Source organism: Solanum lycopersicum, chromosome 10, assembly GCF_036512215.1.
Source record: "Solanum lycopersicum chromosome 10, SLM_r2.1".
In the NCBI taxonomy this organism is placed as follows: domain Eukaryota; kingdom Viridiplantae; phylum Streptophyta; class Magnoliopsida; order Solanales; family Solanaceae; genus Solanum; species Solanum lycopersicum.
In genome coordinates, this window is record NC_090809.1 from 57140623 (window position 1) to 57152527 (window position 11905).

Sequence of the window (11905 nt, forward strand, 5' to 3'; positions counted from 1 at the left end):
ATAGATATCGTTAAAATAAATACTCATTCTCTTTAATTTTACTTGTCATTTATTTAGAAAATGTATTACATTTTTAATTATAACTTTTGACATATCAAGAAAATATAATATTTTTTTACACGTTTTATCCTTAACAGTAAATACGTTCTCCAGAAATCTTACCTTTTTCAAAATAATTAATTGAAGGTATAATAAGTAAAAAAAATTGTTCTTTCTTGATTTGGCAGAACGAATAAGTAGTTAAAAACAATTAAAAAAAATGAACAAGTAATTAAAGACACAAAATATACTAAAAATAGCATAATGAAAGACGTAAATCAATAAATATTTTATTAATAAATATGACAAGTCAATTAATAATAAATAATAATAATACGAGAAAGTAAAACATAATTAATTAACTCTCGATTTTTTTTTTTTAGAAATTCCAAGTTTATTTAAGCTTTAAAGAGTATTATTACAAGGATAAAATGAGAATTTTTTAATTACTAATATTATCTAAACATGTAGTTTTAGATATATATTTTTAGTAAATGACAAAAAAATAATATGTGTTTTACTTCTAATTAAAATAAATGGAATAATGTTCGGTGCTCTTTCAATCTATATTCGAAATTTTAGAGGAAAAATTACTTATAAAATAAGTTTATGAGTAATAGTATCTTAATATAGTATAAGTGCTCTAAGATTTCGAATATAGATTGAGCGGATATTTGTGCATTTTTTCTAAAAATTAATAACTTAATATTACGTTAATTTAGTAAGTAAACAAGATCGGTAAATATTTTTAGTAAGATGACGAACTAATACGAGATTGAGATTAAATTAGTAAGTCAATAGTAGTATATATTATTACAACCTTTTAATTGAAGCTGACCATTGTTGGAGTTGAACCTCCATTTATTCTCTTTCTCCTCTTTCCTTTCTTCTTCCTTCTTCTCATTTAGAGGAAAAATTGCTCTCTTCCTCCTTTTTTTTCATTCAGATCTATCCTTCTTCTTCGCTTAATCTCCATTTCATCTCTCTTCTCTGTAAGTTTTTGTTTTTATTTTCATGTATTTGATCCAATATTCGTCATACAAAGTTCTATATTGATCTGTTTTGCAATACGTTCTATCTTCTTCATTTCAGCTTCTTTACAAATTCTGTGAATTACCCAGTAATTTTTTTGTTGTTTTTCGTCAGTTTGTTGAAGAAAAAAAATTGTGAATGACGAAGGTGTTATTGATTCTGACATTGCCGAGCTGAGGGGTTATTGTGATTTTTTGTGTTTGTTTGATGGGCAATACATGCCGTGGATCTATTGGAGGCAAAACTTTTCAGGGCTACAATCAGCCTGAAGATAGTTCCTGCTCCACCAATCATAACCCTTCTTCCGGCAATTCTTATTCTTCTTCTGACAATTTTTCTCCCACTAGCAACGCTCAACAGAATAGTAATCACAAGAAGGAGCATTCTTTGTCTCTTGTTAGTCCCAGAAAAGCTAGCATGAATCGTTCAGGGAGTAATCAGGCTTATTACGTAATGGGTCATAAGACCCAGAATATTCGCGATCTTTATACTTTGGGAAGGAAGTTAGGACAAGGGCAGTTCGGGACTACTTATTTATGTACAGAAATTTCTACCGGTGCTGAGTATGCCTGTAAATCAATCTCGAAAAGGAAGTTGATTTCGAAGGAGGATATTGACGATGTTAGAAGGGAAATTCAGATAATGCATCATTTGGCAGGTCATAGGAATATTGTTACGATTAAAGGGGCTTATGAGGATCCTTTATATGTTCATATTGTTATGGAGATATGTAGTGGGGGTGAGTTGTTTGATCGGATCATACAACGAGGACATTACAGTGAGAGAAAGGCAGCTGAATTGACTAAAATTATTGTTGGGGTTGTGGAGGCGTGTCATTCTCTTGGTGTTATGCATAGAGATCTCAAACCTGAGAATTTCTTGTTGGTTAATAAGGATGATGATTTCTCTCTCAAGGCCATTGATTTTGGACTCTCTATTTTCTTTAAGCCAGGTAAATGATGTGAAAGCTTACCTTTTTGGTCTTAATTGCTTTTGTTGGGATGTTGTGTTACAGAATACAGCTTCTTTTTTTCGCCTTTTTAACTAATTGATGCTTCTCTTTTCACCTACGCAATGTTTAGTTATCGAACCTGTGTTTTATTTCCTCAAGAATTGTTTTTTCATGCTTGGGTTAATGCCTCTCTGTTGAGATATATATTCACAGCTGTATATTCCACTGAGATAGTTCCTAAGTTGATGCTGGAATCATTACTAAAGTGCATTCTTGGAGATGCTTATATATATCCCTAACTTGTCGCATTTGGGAGATCAGTAAATATTGGTTTCTGAGATTCTGATTTAGTGGGGACCGTCATTCGATCATTTCCTTGTATTGTAATGTTGGTTGATTGGTATTCGTTGTTTGCTTCTGCAGGACAAATATTCACAGATGTTGTTGGTAGTCCATATTATGTGGCTCCTGAGGTGCTTTTGAAGCATTATGGTCCTGAAGCTGATGTGTGGACAGCAGGAGTCATACTCTACATACTGCTAAGTGGTGTGCCACCATTTTGGGCTGGTATATCCTCTATTAATCTTAAAGGGTATGTTCTCAACTTTCTATGCATCTCCATAAACTTACTATCTGAATTCTACAGAAACACAGCAGGGAATATTTGACGCAGTTCTGAAAGGACACATTGATTTTGACTCAGATCCTTGGCCGTTGATATCTGAGAGTGCAAAAGATCTTATCCGGAAGATGTTGTGCATGCAGCCGTCAGAGCGGTTAACTGCTCATGAAGTATTATGTATGTTTACCTAATTACCTTATTATGTGAAAGCAATCTTTTATTTGTCTTTATTTGTCCTTTTCATTGTTGATGAATCTGGGGATTCTTTTTATATGGTTACACAATCAAGAGAAGCAGATTTTGTAACGATGATATGCTTTGTCAAAGTTGAATTATTACATAACAGTTTTGGTCCATCATGACTGGAAAGGTGTCGATTTGCACTGTTTAAGGTGTATCAAATTGCATCTGTATAGTATACATGTCCCTACATCAATGAACTAAGGTTCATATTATGATATCCTCTAAATTCTGCAGGTCATCCTTGGATTTGCGAAAATGGTGTCGCTCCTGATAGAGCACTGGATCCTGCAGTACTTTCTCGCCTAAAACAGTTCTCTGCTATGAACAAGTTAAAAAAGATGGCTTTGCGGGTATGTGTTCAAATCTTGTTATGAATTTATGCATCAAGAAATACTGTAAACTCAGGTTCGTCCATGTCAAATCAAACCAATGTTGTAATATTTTTGACGAACTTTATTGTGTTTCCTCTGGGTTCTTCCAGGTGATTGCTGAAAGCTTGTCTGAAGAAGAGATTGCTGGTCTGAGAGAGATGTTTAAGGCCATGGATACTGACAATAGTGGTGCAATTACATTTGATGAACTAAAAGCAGGGTTGAGAAAATATGGCTCTACCTTAAAGGATACGGAGATACGGGAACTTATGGATGCGGTAAGGAAATCTTTATTGCAAAGTGATTAAAACATGTTTCCAACATCTTCCTCAAATTACTAATGACGAGACTGTCTACTATGGAAGTTCAGAATCTTCATCTCTGTAGAATTGCACAAGTTAATGATGGTGAATTCTATCTGTTTGGAAAGTGGAGAGTTGAATTGGAATTTCGGCACTCTCCTGCGTTAAATTATCAAGAACTTCTGTAGCTTCTGAAGTTCATTTTTCAAGTTACTCAGCTTTTTTTTTGTGTGTCACAAGTCCTTGAAAGTTTGAGGAAATTGTTCTAGCTAAACTCTGACTTGGAATCATTTATCTCTTATTTCAATCCACATGATTTCTCTGTTGATCTTTCTAGTGTCCCTCAACTACAAACATGTGTTTCTATGAGGTTCATGCAAAGCTCCTTTAAATTATCTAAGGTGATTGATGTAGCTAACTCACAATTTCAGGCTGATGTGGACAATAGTGGAACTATTGACTATGGAGAATTCATTGCGGCAACTGTTCATCTTAATAAATTGGAGCGCGAGGAACATCTCATGGCAGCATTTCAATATTTTGACAAGGATGGAAGTGGTTACATAACAGTTGATGAGGTCCAGCAAGCTTGTATAGAGCATAACATGACAGATGTTTACTTTGAGGATATTATAAGAGAAGTCGATCAGGATAATGTAAGTCCACTGTTTTAGAACATAAATTTGTCTTTTAGGTACTAAATATGAAACTGAAGTACTTTACTAGTTTACCAGACATCTCTGTTTTATTCATCATGTTTGGAGTTTTGGACGCACTCAGATTCTTTTCAAAAGTATCTTTGAAGATTATGTTATAGTTTGTTTGGTCAGATTGCCTAAGCTAAGTCTCTTAGCCTCTCATTTTTTAGCCACGCCTGTGGAATTATAATTGTGCATGGATTATAGGATTCATTAAAGTGAATGGAAAATGTAAATTATGCTCATAGATTCAAGTGTTTAAAAAGGAATAATAAGAAGATGAAGTACTAAATTATGTAGTACAAAACTTAGAGACATCTCTAAGTATTTCAAATCACGTTGAATATCTCTTGAGTATGAGCCTGCTTGATCAAACTTTTCTAAAATCTGCTTATTTTGAGTAGTCAATAAGTGTTTTTTTGAGAAGTATATTGGAACTGTAGTACTCCCTCCGTTTAAAAAAGAATGACCTTATTTCTTTTTTAGTCTGTTTCAAAAAGAATGATCCCTTTCCTTTTTTGGCAACACTTTAACTTTAATTTTTCACGTGACATGTTTAAGACCATATGGTTAAAGGGGATTTTGGTACATTTGACAAAACTTTAATTTAGAACCACAGGATTAAAAAGTCTTCTTTCTTTTCTTAAATTCCATTCCAAGTCAAACTAGGCCATCCTTTTTGAAACGGAGGAAGTAGTTAGTGTTTGGCCAAATCATTTGAGAAGTGCTGTTAAAGATTAGAAAAGTTGTTTTGAGTATGGTCAATCCTTTCAAAAAGTGCTTTTTTAAGTATCGGTACTTTATTATTATTTGAGACTTTGATTAAGTTTTTCAATTTGTTTAATTGAATTCATTTTGTGTGAGATTTGCATAAAGAAAGAGTTGGGAAGATGATGGCGAAAATCCACGGTGAAGAAGGAGAAGGGGACAACAGTTTAATAGTTGATTTCCTTTTAAAAATCAATACGGGATATTTTCGTAAATAATTATTGATAAGGATATGTAGCTTCTTCAGGAGAACTGATTTTGCTGTTGGTTAAAAGCACATTCCATTTTGCCCAAACACCTTATCTCCATCAAAATTTCTTTTTGCTTCCCAAATGTTTGGCACAAACTCACATCGTCATCAGTTTAAGTAGATTTTATGCCTCCACGCAGGCAAAACCCTATAATATAATTCATTAGAGTTTGTGCCTGAATCTTCCCACCATGTAGGCAATATTACCTCTGGAATATCTCTGTGATTATATGCATGTAATGGTTCGTTTTGTTTTTTATATTTGTTGCTTGTCATATATACTAATTTGTTTCCTGGTGCACTTCTTTCCAGGATGGACGAATTGATTATGGAGAATTTGTTGCTATGATGCAAAAAGGAAATCCGTGTATAGGGAGACGAACAATGCGAAATAGTCTGAATTTGAGCATGAGAGATGCATCAGGAGCTCAGTAGTAGCTTCTCAGACAGACATCTCTACTAGGTACATTCCTCCCCCTTTTTTTCTTTCAAAGTAATCCTTTTTTGTGGAAATGCATCAGTCTTACTGCTTGCATTGTGTTTAGTGAACTTATGAAAAATCTTAAAATGTTCTTTTCTACTTAAAATTGAATTGGAAGGCCTGTATCCATTCTACATTTAGAGTTCTTTAACTTTTGAACTTTGAGTCTCTTAAGATTTTTTTCCTATTCAGCTCTATGGTTATTCACTTAGTCACTTGTATTGTCCTACATAAAATTGTTAAATGATTGGGCTGATTTTTGGGGTTGAGACCTGGAAGAAGAATCATTAGCGAGAGTTTCTTATTGACAATTGATTGGCGATGTACAAGAGGGGCTGGTTTTAAACTGTTTGCATTGGCTCTCATATTGAGAAATTCTGTTTAGTGGCATTTGATCGTACAGTTCCTTGACAACCGCATTAATGGTTTGACCTTGTTTTTTCAATTGGCAGTGGTGCATATTGTGTCTCTTTTGTTATTTATGTCAGCCTTGCACCTCCTTTGAGTAATGCTTGAGTCGCAACATCAAGGTCTGATATAGGAGTTACTAGGGCCAACGTTTGCCAATTAACTTGTACGTTATTCACTATATTGTGGTGGAAGTTGCTAAGAAAATTTGATTGAACCTTTGAAGTTCAGTGAGGTGTATGTGATAATCTAGTGTGTGTTTCATTACAAGATTATAATGTATTCAGTATCCCAATTTTGGATGTCGATTGATGTGACCATGATGTTGATCAGTATTGTTGGACCTATGGTTTTGTTTAGTTGACTTGAAAAGATAACAATGTGGATCTCATAATTGGACGGGGAGAGGAAGGGGTTTGAGAAATGGGTGGAAAATCAGCTCAAGGGGAGTCGGGCTTTATCTTGCTCATGATGTTCTTTCTGAGGGCAGAGAACAAAATGATGTGGTTCAGTTCAAGAATCATGCAATATGAAAATGCATGAATTGAAGATACAGTGAGGACGGGACTTTAGGCTGATATTGGCTACTTTTTTCTTCTTAGGCAAAGATTACCCCAAAATATGTTTGTGATATATCAGGAGCTTAACTGCATTTTGGGACTCTCAGTCTTGTAGGTGGCTTTAGTTGATGTGGAAAAGAACAGTAATCTTATTTCAAGAGAGTGAAGGATGAGTGAGAAATTTACTTTAGTTCAATGTTAAACTAGTTGGCGTAGGCTATACGGATTCTCTCTATCGATCTTCTATATTCACACTCTTATCAGAAAAGAAAAATCTATTGGGTTTTCTCACAGTGGATGATTATTTGAAATGTTATCTTGCATCATCCAGATTTGCAACTTAACATGCTTGGTGGAGCATTCGTGAGGTATGAATGAGAATTTGGGACACCCAGGTGGTACAGAGTTTATATTGGGGGAGGCATCACAAAACTTTGTGGTTTGGTGAACAGACTATGTTTGATCTTGAAGATCTGCTCGTGAATATGCTATCAAAATGTATGATGGTATGTATTAGTAGCATGTTATAGATTGATTTTAATGTTACTGTGAATGTCCTTTGATGGCTACATTGGAACAAAAAGTAAAATAGTTGGAAAGAAAAGGGCTATGACAGAGGAGCAGAAGCTATCATACTTTTTGGTTAGGAAAATAGTAGGATCATGTAGTTGAAAAGAAAAGGGCTAATGATGCATAGGAGCAGAAGCTATCATACTTTTTTGGTTTTGAGTCCGAACAGAGGGGGAGCGTGGGGTTATGCCGAGCTAAGAGGGGAAGAGGATTTATGAGTTCAGTAGAAATTCATGCTTTGGTTTTAAGTGGATGCAGAAAATCGGTGCTTTGAGATATATTTTCTTAGTCAGCTTCCAAAAAAAGATTGAAAGATTAACGAGCTTGATAAGTTTACAAGTTTCAATGAGAGCAAAGTTTCATGCATCTGTTCGAGTCCTAATTGAGTTGTTGAGACCCAGAGACCATTTGCTAATTTCTCTTTACAAGAAGCAATGAACAATCGTCTCCTCCTCCTTTGTGAAAATTACATAATCCTAACTTTCTTAGCTCTCCTAAAAGAAAATTACATTAATACTGTTTTGTGTTCTACTGAAGAAGACTGGCGGCGTTGATCATGTATTCTACTAAAGAAGTTTCTAATTTAGGCACTGGCTAGTTTGCAGGTTGTACAGAAAAGAGGCCAGGGCAATAGACTTTCATCCAGTAACATCCAGTACCTTCGAGTTTGCTAGAAGAGGATGAGTGAAAGACCCTATCGGACAGCTCTATGCTTCCACGATTTGTTGTGAGCTTTATATTTAGTTTTTAGTGTTGAAAATATTCCCACTAATGTGTTCAAATTAGTCTTGTTCTTTAGAGAAAGGCTTCCTCGTTTCAAATTGTTAAATTATGTTGTTTTATCATATGATGTTTTATTCCATGAATGATGCTTCACTTTTCTACTCATGATAATTTATGCTATTTATTTTTATGCTTGTTTATAGTAATACTGTTATGTTGTACTTTCATGGAAGTTTTTTTAAAAAGATTTTGCTGGAGGCATGTCAATCATTTGGTACAAGGAACTAAGAGAAGTCATTAGCAGAGAAGGGTTATTAGCTATTACAACAACCATACTCAATTCCTATCAAGTTGAGATCGGTTATATGAATTCTCACTAATCGTTTCTCACTCAACTAAAAAGCTTATATCAACTAATATCATTTATCTCAGACCATTATTAAACATAATTGTTGCCACTTGAAAATAAACCAATGTTGAATATACAATTATATACTTCCTGTCCATTAATTTAATTCTGGATAAGGGAAATTGAACAGTTGTCTTCCTACTGCACTGGCCATATGTTGTAGGTAATTGTGACCTATTGTGCTGGTGCTGCACTTTCACATGCTATAGCAATTTCCTGAAGAATATCAGACAGAGTGTCACAATAAGCAGGTGCTATGAAATTGTGATCCATTTAAAAATTGGGTTGTTGATACCTTCTTCGTTTCAATTTGATTGTTTGATTTTGACTTAGATACAAAGTTTAAGAAGGTATATCGATGATATGAAAGCAGCAACAGCTTAAAAACAGACTGAGAATAAATAAGTAACAAAAAAGTTTCCTTTTTAGGAGAAACAAAAAGAGAACTACTTGCCTTTAACTTGCCATTATCAGAAAATATGCATTTGGATGTAATGGCACGTCCTTGATCGAACAGCCACCCAACTTCACAGCAAGTTTCACCACCTGCAATGCCTTTCAAACAACACCATAGTTGCCTTGGAAGCACAACAAGATCTAATTCATCTCGTACTGTCTTCCTGGTGCTGCCATCGACAAGCTCTTGAATAACTTTCTGGAAGTGTAATTCAGAACTCTCCATTACTTATTCCTTCTGATGCTGACATGCTAAAAATTCTTTATCTCTGATTTAACCACAGACATTGCTAGCAATAAAGAAACTACAATGTTGAAAACATATAAGCTGAAAAGTCAAGTCAATAAGATGGTGTTTGGTGCACTATTCTCTTTGTCAATCTAATTTAGTTTTCAACTACTCTGCCATCAAGTCAACAGTTTAAATCCTTGTTGATTATGGTGTGAAGGTTTTTATTGCCTGAGCAAGAAAAGGACATCTAACATGATTAAAATGGAAATTTCACTGAAATATTAAGGAACTAAAAGAACCTTTAGCACTTTGTTGATTTAACTTCCTAGAAATAAGGTGAAGCGTCTGGTTTCTACGTTCAAATTTCGAAGTTCTACCCATACCAGGTGATCATTGGATGCAATCAACGTATGAGATTATGATTGTCAACCTCTGGGGCTAGGAAGTCAAAGCAAAAGGCTGAACGTATGGTGAAATTCTAAAAAAGTACAATTCTGAAAACACTTCTAACTTGCAGTCAAGGCACTAAAATATCAAAATCTATTAATTCTGCTCCAAATGAAGTTGTTGAAGCTGCACTAAAAACAAGGTGAGCAAGGAAAAACCTACAATTACAATAATCACATGGGATATTCAGTGCTCTGGACTATGTGTTATGTAATGTTAGTCAGCATTCCAAGTCACAAGTAGAAAACCTTCTTCAACTTGATAATAGCAGGATGATAGTGGAGAGACATAATATAATTAAGTAATTAGAAGTGTATACTCTAGCTAAATAAGTTTTTAGATGAAATGCTCACACAATTTAACATGCTATTAGAGCCAGGCAAGATGTCATGTGTTCAAATATCACTACCACCCAATAACAAATAGTATTGTATGTGTTTACTTTTAGTGAGATGTCGCACAGTTCAATGGATAGGGTCATTTAGTGCTTACTTCTGGAGCATTGTTGTAACTGGAGATGGCATGCTTACCCTCCCAAACACCAATGACTTCTGCAGGGTCCAAGGCTTTGGTAGAAGCAAATGCAGAATCTTGAATAGCACACCCACCAAGCTGATCCCCGTTTCGAAACGGCCCATACCAATGCTCACAAAACACCTTAATGTTTTGCAATACCAACTTAGAATCTTGAAGGCGCACAACCTGAATTAGAGGTGACAAATGGGCGGATTGACTTAAATTTGGGCAGGTAAAAACAATGAAGGATTGATTTCTCATATGGACACTCGACTAATAGTTCTTACATAAAGTCAAATCTCGTTTTAATACCAATTTTCTCTTCAAGAAAGAAAGCAACTTTTCTGAGAGTATAACTATTACTTGAGTGACTATCTAATCAATCAATAAACATGTCATGACCTCTAACCTGAACAATCCGCACCCTCGACTCCTTGTCCCCGGGATCAATCAAACAATGCTCCAATTCCCATGACAAATAAGGAGCTGTATTATAATTTCCATCATGATTATTGGACCAGGCAGCCACATAACATCCGGTTGATTGATACGCAAAGGCAGCAACATTGGCATCAGAAATATTCCTCTCGTCGATGCTATACCTAGTTGCAGCATCAGCTTCACAGCCAACGGTAGGAAGGAGCCGAATGAACTTGTACATGAAAGAGAAGGCATCATCATCACGAGCAAGAGTAGGACATTGAGTTTGCCAATCGAATACCTTCACCTCCCACTCCCTGTAAGCTCCAGGGACTACAGATTCCGGTAATTCAATCGGCTCACCTTGCTTGCTAAAATCTGCTCCAAACCCATCCCATTCGCCAGACACATTTTTTGCAAACTCAGCCCATCCTTTCAAATTGATATTTTCAGAGTCTATAAAAGCAAAAAAGAAGGAAAATTTACTCAAAATTAGCACATGAAAATTATATTTTACCAGCCATTTAAAAATTGAACAAATATGTAACTCAAATTAACTCATGAAAAAACTTACAAAATATCTTTCACTAAGACATTCTTTTTGTTTGATAAGCTAAATTTCTATCCCTCTGTCCAATTTTGTTGCTTTTCAAACGTTAATTTAATTAATTTTCAAAGTGAATGTGAAAAAAATTATATATTAAAAAACTATAAGAGAAGTATCTAGCAAAGTTTATAAAATTCGCCCTGCATCACTATTACAACAGTTTCTGAAATTCACTCCCTCTATACCACAATTGTTTTGTATGTATCTATTGCAATATCAATGATACAACCCCTGTTGCTAAATCTGGTAATTATCCAAACTATTGTTATGTTTGGTAATTAAGTCTCAATCTATAACTCTTTTTCGGTAAATTTCTGGGGACGAAACCCAAATTTTTTGATTTCTGATATTGATGGTGTATTTTTGTGCTTACCTTTAACGGAATCTGAAGTTGATTGGAGTTGGGAAGCTGAGTTCTCCGTTGTCTTTGGTGCCAAGGCGGGTATGGAGATGCTTCTCTTCGAAGTAGTAATAGTAGTAATAGTGGTATAATTTTCAAGTTTGAATTGTTGGGAGAAGTTTGATATTTTATTGTTAGTGAAAGATGAATGGAAGAAGGTGCGAATTCTCACATGGGCAGAAGCAGACAGAGCAGCCATTGATGATACAGTGAGGAGCCGTGCAAACAGTTTTAGCCTAACATTAGTTTTCTTATCTCTTTTCTTTTTTCCATTTTACCAAATATTTTGTCTAACTTTTGTAAGACTCGTTTTTAGAAAGGGAAAGGACAAATATATACCGCTGTACGCTGTTCAAAAACTAAAGTATATATATATATATATCATTTATACTAAAGAAC

The 11905-nt window shown here is 34.8% G+C and overlaps 2 protein-coding genes across 8 annotated transcripts; one reads left to right on the plus strand and one right to left on the minus strand.

Moving 5' to 3' along the window:
• Positions 1 to 864: 864 nt before the first annotated feature.
• LOC101252935 (calcium-dependent protein kinase 4) lies at positions 865 to 8225 on the plus strand. 4 transcript variants are annotated; one of them, XR_011211972.1, is made up of 10 exons: positions 875 to 1031; positions 1186 to 2023; positions 2447 to 2590; positions 2670 to 2822; positions 3123 to 3238; positions 3370 to 3537; positions 3993 to 4217; positions 5590 to 5740; positions 7058 to 7232; positions 7895 to 8225. XR_011211972.1 is itself a non-coding variant. In XM_004248957.5 (9 exons), the coding sequence occupies exons 2-8, from the start codon at positions 1279 to 1281 to the stop codon at positions 5710 to 5712; spliced, it is 1674 nt and encodes a 557-aa protein (XP_004249005.1). In that variant the 5' UTR covers positions 865 to 1031; positions 1186 to 1278; the 3' UTR covers positions 5713 to 5740; positions 7902 to 8225. The 4 variants fall into 4 exon arrangements, 2 of the variants coding, with proteins under 2 accessions (XP_004249005.1, XP_010327694.1); XR_003243972.2 differs by having other exon boundaries at positions 7902 to 8225; XM_004248957.5 differs by lacking the exon at positions 7058 to 7232 and having other exon boundaries at positions 865 to 1031; positions 7902 to 8225.
• A 64-nt stretch (positions 8226 to 8289) lies between these two features.
• On the minus strand, positions 8290 to 11882 carry VRSLIP (virus resistant/susceptible lipocalin). 4 transcript variants are annotated; one of them, XR_011211834.1, is made up of 5 exons: positions 11480 to 11882; positions 10489 to 10955; positions 10056 to 10265; positions 8883 to 9128; positions 8290 to 8644 (listed from the first exon to the last, which is right to left on the minus strand). XR_011211834.1 is itself a non-coding variant. In NM_001320045.1 (5 exons), the coding sequence occupies exons 1-5, from the start codon at positions 11703 to 11705 to the stop codon at positions 8603 to 8605; spliced, it is 1146 nt and encodes a 381-aa protein (NP_001306974.1). In that variant the 5' UTR covers positions 11706 to 11759; the 3' UTR covers positions 8334 to 8602. The 4 variants fall into 4 exon arrangements, 1 of the variants encoding a protein (NP_001306974.1); XR_011211833.1 differs by having other exon boundaries at positions 8883 to 9174; XR_011211835.1 differs by having other exon boundaries at positions 8317 to 8644; positions 8883 to 9189.
• Between the last annotated feature and the right edge of the window lie 23 nt (positions 11883 to 11905).